We start from the raw sequence: 9,315 nt of genomic DNA, 5'->3' as shown, positions 1-9,315 counted from the left end.
TGGATTTATGCAATAGCACAGTGACATTTTCTATTTTGTTCTCAAATTCCTTTCCTAACAATTCCAAACTCTCCATATGACTTCTGACCACTGCTGAGCACTGAGCTGATGTTTTAATGGAACTTTCTGTTGCGATTCTTGAGTCTTGCTCTTATATGGTAATGCTCATAAGGCCATGAGTTTTCCTGTAAAACTAGGAATTTTTTGCTTGCTATGTGCATTGCTTCATATTATCTGTCTGAATTTCTTCTGACACTTTGTTGCCCAGCCACCAAGCTTTTCAGGTCCTTCTACACTTTCCTACAACATATATTCATCTTAACTCTGCCAAATAACTTTCTCATAAGTCAATTTTCTCATTGCACCATCTGATCTCTTCTCTGGGTCGTCTATAAACATATTGAAGGGCACAATTTTCAGCCCAGTTCCCTGTAGAACTCCTCTGGGAACGATTTTTCCCTGCAAGAATTAAATATTTGCCCCTGCCTTGCATTTCCTGTCTGGCAATCAGTTATTTATTCAGTCTGGGATTTCTCCCCTTATTCCATCACTTTAGTTCCTTAAAATGCTTTTGGTTAAGGATTTCAGGATTTTACCAAAAGCTGATGGGAAATTCAAGCAGATTGTATCAACTAGATCCCTCTTTTCTACATGCTTGCTGACGCCTTGCAAAATTCATTAGAGGTTTGCAAAATGGGATTTTCTTTTACGTAATCTGTGCTACTCTTCAAAAATGGGTCATATTGATCCACATGGCCTCTCATTCCATCCTGTATTACAAACCCTACTTAATTGCCCAGTGCAGATGTCCAGCTTACAAACCAGTAATTGCCCATTCTCTGCATGGAAATCAGGGTAGAAGTGCAATATGGTTACTTACATCATGAACCATGAAATTTTCTTTCTAAATTTTTCTGTCTCTATGTACCTACTGATCGATTGAGTTATTTGTCAGACTCTCTTTCTCTTTCTCTTTTTCTCTTTCTCTTTCATTAGAACACAATTTTCTCTGTTTTGCATTTTTTTTTTCCCTGAGCAGGAAAACAGTGCCCAAGTTGGTGATCATCAGAAAAATTTTACAACTGGTAATGTAGTCTTAAAAGCACTGTACACATTTATCTAACAAAATTCATTAATCTAACCTAACCAGCCTAGTAAACATAGATTTAAGACGAGCTGGATATCTCTACATTTGATGTTCAACTTCCATTATTTTTTTCTGTCAGATACTTCACCTGAGTTAGATGTGGTAGTGGACATCTATCAGATTTCAGTCATCACAAGCAAGCTAGAAGTCATGTTTGCTCAGTTCCAACAGCCAAAGGCTTTCCCACAAAGCGGAAGGAGAGGAAGTTTTAACAGTACCTCAAAGCCCATTTTTGTTCCTGAATTTAAAGCAAGTTATTCTCCTCCATACTTCTGCTGAATGTGTTTCCCATAAGCAAAGATGGATATACAGTAACTCTTTTGTTCGAATCCCAACCTCTTGTGCCTGCAGAGCCACGTCTGACACAATCACATGTATTTAGACTGTTTTTGCAAAATTCACCGCCCTGTTCCTCATATTCAGATCTAAGCTGGTAAATGCACCGTGCTCTACATTCTTCCTTCCCAAATATTAGAAAAAGCTATTCTGTTCCTCACACCAACATCTCTCATGTGATCAGTGCAAAGTACTTGTCTTAAAATCTCATCATCCTGGCACTTCCAGGGACTGTCCAGAGAATGTTCTGCCAACTGTGGAAACAGGTTGGTCAGCAACTGCTGATCAGTAGACAATGGATTTATTTTATCATAGGATGACAACACTTGCCAAGACCTAGAACTGATTAATAGCGTTTTGCAGCCTAGGATTGTTTTTACAATTTCACATTTGCACAGTACTATATTTTCCTTAATAATTAGTGTTTTTTACAGTCACTTGCTTTGTAATTTTGGGTTAGCATACTTAATCTTATAAACTCCTGAAAAGTGCTTTATATTTAGCAAAGATCCAACTTTCTGCTACTGAAGTAGCATGGTAACCCAGAACAGGAACTGACCATTAGACAGTTTTTTACATTTTTGTTGTTGTCATTGATATCATAAATGGAAAAAAAAAACCCTAATAAAAAGATGCATCCAAGAAATTAAGAATTGCTGATTTTGATAGTTCTCATTGTGGAACAGAAACAGTCGGAAGTTATAGCTACAAATGCATAAAATACATTAAATATGTTGATTGAATATTTTGAATATCATGTATTTTAGTTTAGTTCTTATTTCAAACATCCATTCAAATCCTTCATTTTGAATCAAAACATCAGATTCTTATCTGCTGACATTACTGGACTGATCTTCTCAGATATAGCTGAAAACAGACATACTAGAAATAAGCTATTTATAAAACATACAGTTATTGTGATGTGCCACGGGAATTTAAGCATGTCAGATAATCTTCCTACAGGGAAAATGATAGCCGTATTATTTAATATAGACTCATATTTTGTCATTCCCCAGATAATTCTATTGTGGTTTTTATCAAATGAACCTCTGTGTGTTATGGCATCTATTTCTTACACAGTTTAGAAAAACACTCATAATTAGCAGATATAAGACAGGTGGGAATGAGCCCTTATCAGATAATCAGTCACTGGTTTCTCCATCTCTTTTTGTGTGGTATGCCAAACCCTGCCTTCCTATTGCTCAGGCAATACTTAATGGACCCCACTGCCAAATATATCTTAGCCTCTGAGGACAAGGCTTTTTGTAGGCTCTAATCCTTGTGGATAAGAAAAAGACAGATTGAAATCCAAGTATCCTGAACTCTGGATGTGCATTTTTGTTACCAGATAAAAGGGAAGTCTGAGGGCTCCCTTTGTGAGTGGGATCAGGCATGGGCTGAGCACATCTACTGATCAGACACAGGGAGCGAGACAGGCAGAAATATATCTGCTCTTTAGATCTGTGCAGTTGCATGCGTGACCTTGACCCACGAGTGAGGTCCTTTTGTGCTCAGGACTTCACAGAGATGATCCCTAACCCAGAGCCTGTACCAGCAGGCAGCAGCTTGCAGCTGCGGATAGCGAGGCGAGTAATTTAATGAGGAATTTGACGGGATGCAGTGAAGTGATAGGATACTCGCAGCTCCACCTAACAGTAAAGGGCAGCAGGGGAAAAAGTATGAAGCCACATTTTTGAAAAGCTTCCAAGAAGGGAGTGGGCCCTGCGCTGCGAATGGATCAGGACTTGAGTTCAAGCCCTGGTGCCGGGGTGGGGGTGGTAAGAAAATTGGAGCCAGACGCAAGTTTTGAACAGGTCTGAAAATGAGGAACGATTTTACGTCTATGCAACACAGGAAGGGGAACCGCTCAAAAGCAGAGAAATTCCAAATGATGGTCTAAAAATATAAGCAATGTGCCAATATTTGTTGAGGATGGTGAAAAAGATAATTGACAAAAAAAAAAAAAAGAGTCAATTATAGTGGTTTTGTAGGAGTGGACTGGCAGGAAAGCCGCTACCTTTGAGAATTCAATCAGAGAGGCACTTTATGATGCAGCAGTCCGTATCTGGCAGGCCATAGCAATTAGTAGTGAGTTTTCAAATGTCACCGTTTCAAACACGGTGTTATTAATCACATTGTGTGCTTCCTGCTCCACCGGGATCTACTGGAAAAATTCCTGGAGATGTTATATGGCAACAAAAGAAAGGAAAGCAGTGCCGAGGGCTACTGAATGATCTGTATTGTCAAACCCCAATTATCTGGCCTTTACAAAAGATGCTAATTATAATTTAGCATTGATCTCCTTCAGGGTAAGAAAAATACTCCTCGTTAGTTGCCATCACGTGCCCAAAGCACACGCGGATGAGGGCTCATGGATCTTATTTTTGCCCCGAATTCCAAAAGGGCTCTCAGACACCGGACTCACGCTGCCCTCCCGCCTCGCACCGATCCCGCTCCCGCCGCGGGAGGGAGGATGCGGAGGGGGCGTGGCTTGCATCACGGGAGGGCGTGGTCTGCGGTCGAGGGGCGTGGCTTAAGGCTGGAGGCGTGGTATGACGCGGGCCCAGCCCAGCCGTCCCTCCTCCCTGCTCCTGCGCATGCGCGGCTGGCCGGAAGTTGGTGGGGGAGGAAGCGGGGAGCCATGGCCATGGCGGAGAAGTTCGACTCCCTGGAGGAGCACCTGGAGAAGTTCGTGGAGAACATCCGGCAGCTCGGCATTATCGTCAGCGACTTCCAGCCCAGCAGCCAGGCTGGGCTCAACCAGAAATTGTGAGGAGGGGTTTCGCCGCTGCGCTCGCTGCCCCTCTTCCTCGCCAGGCCAGGGCAGGCCGCGGGGCCCTTGCCGCCGCCCCCCTCTTATCCCCAGCCCTGGTGCCTCAGGGAGGCCCTGGCCGGCGGATCTGTCTCCCTTCCCCCGTAGCCAAACGTTGAAGCAGCGGCAGGGAGATAAGAAGTCTTCTTCGCTGGGTTTCGTGTCGCTGCCTGGCAGCCGCGGTTAGGTTTAGCGCGGAACGCCCCTTTTTTTGGCTAAAACCGACTCTCTTTTTCCTTGCAGGAATTTCATGGTGACGGGTTTGCAGGATATCGACAAGTGCCGGCAGCAGCTTCACGATATCAGCGTGCCCTTGGAAGTTTTTGAGTAAGTAACTGTGTCGCAGGGGGAGAGGGTGCTGTGGTGGGTGTGACTGGAGGTAGCGTGTCTTTGCAGGGTGGATATTTTCACGGAGGGCTGCTGGTTTCTTAAACACCTTCTGAATGCCTCACGAGAATGTGAGCAGGCAGAAGAAGGTGACAAGTACCTTTAGCCTGTGAGAAGGAGGAAGGGTGAGAGAAGTGATAAATTATACATCTGCTTTCAGATCTCTTTATTTTTTATCTTCAATTTATATTAACTTCACATATGTAGGCAGTAATACAGATTTTGACAAATCTAGTTATTCAGTAAGCAAACTTTCATTGTGGAAACATACTTTTCTGCTAGGTTAGAATCAGGATGTGAAGTTTCAGGTAAAAACAAATTAGGCCAGGACTTGGGTGTTTAGTTTCAGTACTGGCAACCTTCTTGGTGGCAGAGAATTACAACATGACAATCAAAATCGTGAATGTAGAGAGAGAGAGCTGTACAAGACAGCTTTTACATTATTCCATGATTTACAGTATAGCTGAGAAGTTAACTGCCTAGCATTTCTTGTAAGTCCAAATGTCACTGGTTTCCTATAGGGTATTACTGCCTATACAGGACTTTTTTTCAGCTGGGCTTTCACTCTATCCGTAAATCTGAGCTTACAATCTTAAATGTTTTTTCGTTATTCATTGATAGAATTTCCCTTTGTCTGGCACTTACATTGCAAAGCAAAAATACACTTATATGTTTGCCAATACAAGTGAGTTACTTTTTATTCTTTACTATGGTACGTACACTCCCTCCTTGTCCTTGAATTGCCGGGTGCCTGATTCCTATGGGATTATGGCTCGCTGTGTACTAACTAAACTACTTTATGGTTAGTGCTCTTTTAGTTGCTTGGAAAAGGACTAATTTTTTTCATTCATGTGTGCTTATTGCCTGTGAGGAGCTGGATAGTTGTATTTTTGTTTGATTTTAATACCTTTTTCAAAGCTTCAGGCTTTTTTGAAACAAAGATTTAAAACAGTGTACCAAGACAACTGTTTGCTGGCCATGACCTAGTCCTTCTTGAGCTGTATTTTGAAGATGGCTGAGTTGAACTGTGTTTTTTAAAACGAATGTTTCGGATAATAGTAGTTACAAAAAGACATTAAGGTGAATAATTTTGTACCTTAGAGAACATCCTAGTTGGAATATGATGATTGAGGTAGTATATTTTCTATTTTCAGATACATAGATCAAGGCCGCAATCCTCAGCTTTACACTAAAGAATGTCTAGAGCGAGCTTTGGCCAAAAATGAGCAAGTAAAAGGAAAAATTGACACAATGAAGGTAAACCAGTAATAATTGAAGTACTAATGTAATAATGTATTTGATAAGTTTTTACTTTTCTGTAAATATGTGGGGGTTTTTCACTTGTGCAGTTATTGAATTCCCGTATTAGGTGATTTGCATTAGGGATTGCTCTGCATCCCTGTATCTTAACTGATGCTAATAAAGCCTGTTCTGGAAAGGAAACTTGTAATTCACCCCACGATTGGAGATGCAGGTGTTGCTATGATTTTATTTTGGCTAAAGGTGTATGTAGCACTACACTTGTTTTCGTTTTGAATACTAATGAATGCCTCACACCAGTACAGATCCATAACTGTGATGTGTGTAAGTTTAGAGATAAGTAAAACAAAAAGTATTTTTCCAGGCTTGAATGGATCTTAGAGTATTAAAAATGTCAAATGTGCTATATAAGCATGAATTAATCTTTGTAAAATGACTTAAAATGTATGCCAGTGTTTAGGGTTTTCTGAACTTGTACTTTCATGTAGTATGAACCTAAGCATTCTGCTGTACTGTTTAACTGCTGGAATTGTTGCTGAAAAATAAAATCAGAAAAGGAAGTTTAGTGAGATTGGAGAAAGGACTTTGCGAGACTGTGAGAAAGGAACGTGCTTTGCCTGAACTCAATGTGGAAGATGCCAATTTGTGCTACGGAATGTAAACATGTGTCCATATGTTTTAAGCTTCTCTTACTTTAGACATGCTCTGTGCTTGTAAAAGTTGTAGGAAGACTTATGTATTTCTAAGCCAGGTATGAGTTCCTTATTGGAGAGAATTCCATATGAAATCAAGAGTCCTTTATTAGCTTTGCTTAATAAGGTCAGACAGTTATTGATGCACCAGAGTTTACTGGAGACTTAGACAACTATTTTTTTATTTCTTAGGTGACATTGCTAGTTCATTTATGGGAAATTAAAAGCATTTTAGTTTGCCTAGTGCTTTCCTAGCACATTTCACTTTAGCATATTCTGTGTATTGTGTGAACATAAATTTCTTTGGGTGTTGTGTTTTGTTTTGGAGGTTTTTTGGACACTGTTCTGGTAGGTCACTGAAATGTAGAACTGTGTTGTAGACGAACAATTCTGTTCCTCAGGTAAGATTGCTTGATGACGTCTAAATAAATGATGCAGATGATGTATACACATTTTTTTTCTCTTTCCAGAAATTTAAAAGTCTGTTAATTCAAGAACTGACAAAGGTGTTCCCAGAAGACATGGCAAAATACAAAGCTATTCGAGGAGAAGATCCTCCTCCTTAAGTTGGCCTTCAACAGCTCTAAAAATGTCAATTCCATAAACTGACACTTCTCTATAAAAACATTGATTGGAGAGAGGGAGAATCCAAGCCTTCATAAGAACTGTACTAAAAATGGCAGTGATGGACTGTAAAGGAGCTTGTTGGTTGCTGATGGTTCTGGTCTGAAGCTACTGAATCCTTGAGGACTTTTACTCAAAAGATTGCAATTGAGACTTCCTGTGGTAATCCATTCTTCTTTCTTGAAAGGTTTTGGAGATAAAATTACCTACAGGTTATCAATACATAGCATTTCCTGCAAAGTGCATTTCCAGAGGAGAAAATCACAGGTTTTGTCTTCTGAGGAATGATTCCAGGCTCATCTGTTCTTAAGACAAATGTATTTATTATACTATTTTTCATTTGTAAACTGCTTTTTTTTTTTTTTTTTTTTTTTGTATTACAATACAAACAGTTGACTGCTTTCATCTTGCCAAATTCTACTGAACAGGAGCCTGTCAAGGGCTGCAGTTCTTATGTGTCATAATGAATTGCAGCCAAGAAAACCTTCAGATGTTCTTGTTTTGTTCTGTGCGCTGCAGTGCAGATGGCTGAGGATATAGAAAGTGAACATATTCCGGGACTAGCTCCTCAACAATGTTAATGTTTTGTATAGTATTTAATATAAGCTTTTGTTTAATTCTATTCATTTTCTGTAAGCAGGTTGTTGAATAAAAATTTGAAACAAAAATACAAATTCTAACAGTTTTCTATTGTGTGCTACTCTTTGAAAGAGAATAAACTGAAAGCTGTGAAAAATAGCATATTCCTCAATCTCAGCAATAGAAATGAAACATATATCAAAACTTAGCTGTCAAAAGCTTATATCTGAAGATAACGTCAACTTTGTATTTTGTTTCTTGTGGGGAAAACTTCTCTTATTACCTGAGGCAGGATATTTTGGGGATCAGTGATTGTCAGCTGAAGCATTTCTGATCAGCTGCGAACTCACCTGTGAACTCTGTGACTGCTCATACGTAAGGAGATCCCACCATCCAGCAGCGTGCCGGGTTCACTGCCCGGGGCCGTAGCGTGTGTGCAGCAGAATGGTCTTACAGGGGAAGCAAGAGGACCTCTGTTAGTCTTGGGGATTTGTGAAACTTGAACCGTGTGTGGCTACATCTGTCCTTCCACATGTAACTTGCCTTTTTCTTGCACCAGCAAAAGAATTTTGTGAACTTTCCTTTAGCTGCTAATCTTGGTGGGTTTGGGCAGGAGCTCCGAAACAGCACTGTATGCACGTGCTTTATAGCAGACCCTCCTAGTCCATTAAAGACCTTAATGGGGATTTAGGTATGCTCAAGTTGTTGATGCTGTAGTTCCCGCACCTGAAGTACTGTCAGATCTCAGGTACCTGCCTGAAGCAAAGCCCATCCATGACGCCAAGCAACTGCCTGACCAAGCTCTGGCATAACGAAAGGGAAAAAAAACCAGCAAAATGACAGAAAACTAGGTGTTCCTTTGCATTAGTTATTTAAGTCTTGTTAACTGGCAGCCTAAATTAATCCGATTGCTGCCTGATAATATCCTGCCCTGCCCTAGTCTGCACAAGTGCTTTTCCTTCTATTAGCCCCAACACTAATCACACTTTTCCCTTCTCAGTGTTACTGCACTGGGCAGGAAACGGCGATACAGGAAAAGCGCATCGCATCTGTGTTTTGCTCTGCCTGGATTGCCAGAGGCGTTAATGTTTTTACATAGAGTAAGGTTTGCAACCAGGAGAGACCTTACCTTTTTGATTCTTTAATTAAAAAATGAAATGCTTAAAGTTTTTACATTCTGCTTGTTCCTTTGATTCAACTCCTTTGCTGTGATGGCATTCAAAAAACATTTAGCTTATAAATTTTGGCTTAAAAACCATATTCTAAAATGTACTCCTCATTTTCAAATTACTTTTTACATGTACGGTTACTCTGAATTTTGGGCCCAGTGTATTAATTTATAACAGTATCACACAACAGTCAGCTGTTACTGTGAAAATACCATCACAGGATTTACTTTCTAGGTGTTACGTGGAGCTTAGCGTTACGTGTCTCCATCAGTTTATATGCTGACCAGCTCTCTGTGGATCAGCTCAGAG

At 40.4% G+C, this 9,315-nt stretch overlaps 1 protein-coding gene across 1 annotated transcript; it reads left to right on the top strand.

Annotated features, from left to right (window-relative positions):
• Window positions 1-4,095: 4,095 nt before the first annotated feature.
• MED10 (mediator complex subunit 10) lies at window positions 4,096-7,989 on the top strand. Its single transcript, XM_074146646.1, has 4 exons — window positions 4,096-4,252; window positions 4,539-4,622; window positions 5,837-5,939; window positions 7,105-7,989. The coding sequence occupies exons 1-4, from the start codon at window positions 4,125-4,127 to the stop codon at window positions 7,198-7,200; spliced, it is 411 nt and encodes a 136-aa protein (XP_074002747.1). The 5' UTR covers window positions 4,096-4,124; the 3' UTR covers window positions 7,201-7,989.
• Window positions 7,990-9,315: the final 1,326 nt, after the last annotated feature.

Source organism: Numenius arquata, chromosome 4, assembly GCF_964106895.1.
Source record: "Numenius arquata chromosome 4, bNumArq3.hap1.1, whole genome shotgun sequence".
NCBI lineage: Eukaryota > Metazoa > Chordata > Aves > Charadriiformes > Scolopacidae > Numenius > Numenius arquata.
Note: the sequence above shows the minus strand (reverse complement) of the source record. Positions and strands in the feature narration are given on the sequence as shown.

What these genes read in the sequence shown, in the direction of transcription:
- MED10 (XM_074146646.1), top strand. Translation starts at nt 4,125, where the DNA reads ATGGCCATGGCGGAGAAGTTCGACTCCCTGGAGGAGCACCTGGAGAAG. An exon ending in GCTGGGCTCAACCAGAAATT is followed by an intron (nt 4,253 to 4,538) that starts GTGAGGAGGGGT and finishes TTTTCCTTGCAG; the next exon opens with GAATTTCATGGTGACGGGTT. An exon ending in GAAAAATTGACACAATGAAG is followed by an intron (nt 5,940 to 7,104) that starts GTAAACCAGTAA and finishes TTCTCTTTCCAG; the next exon opens with AAATTTAAAAGTCTGTTAAT.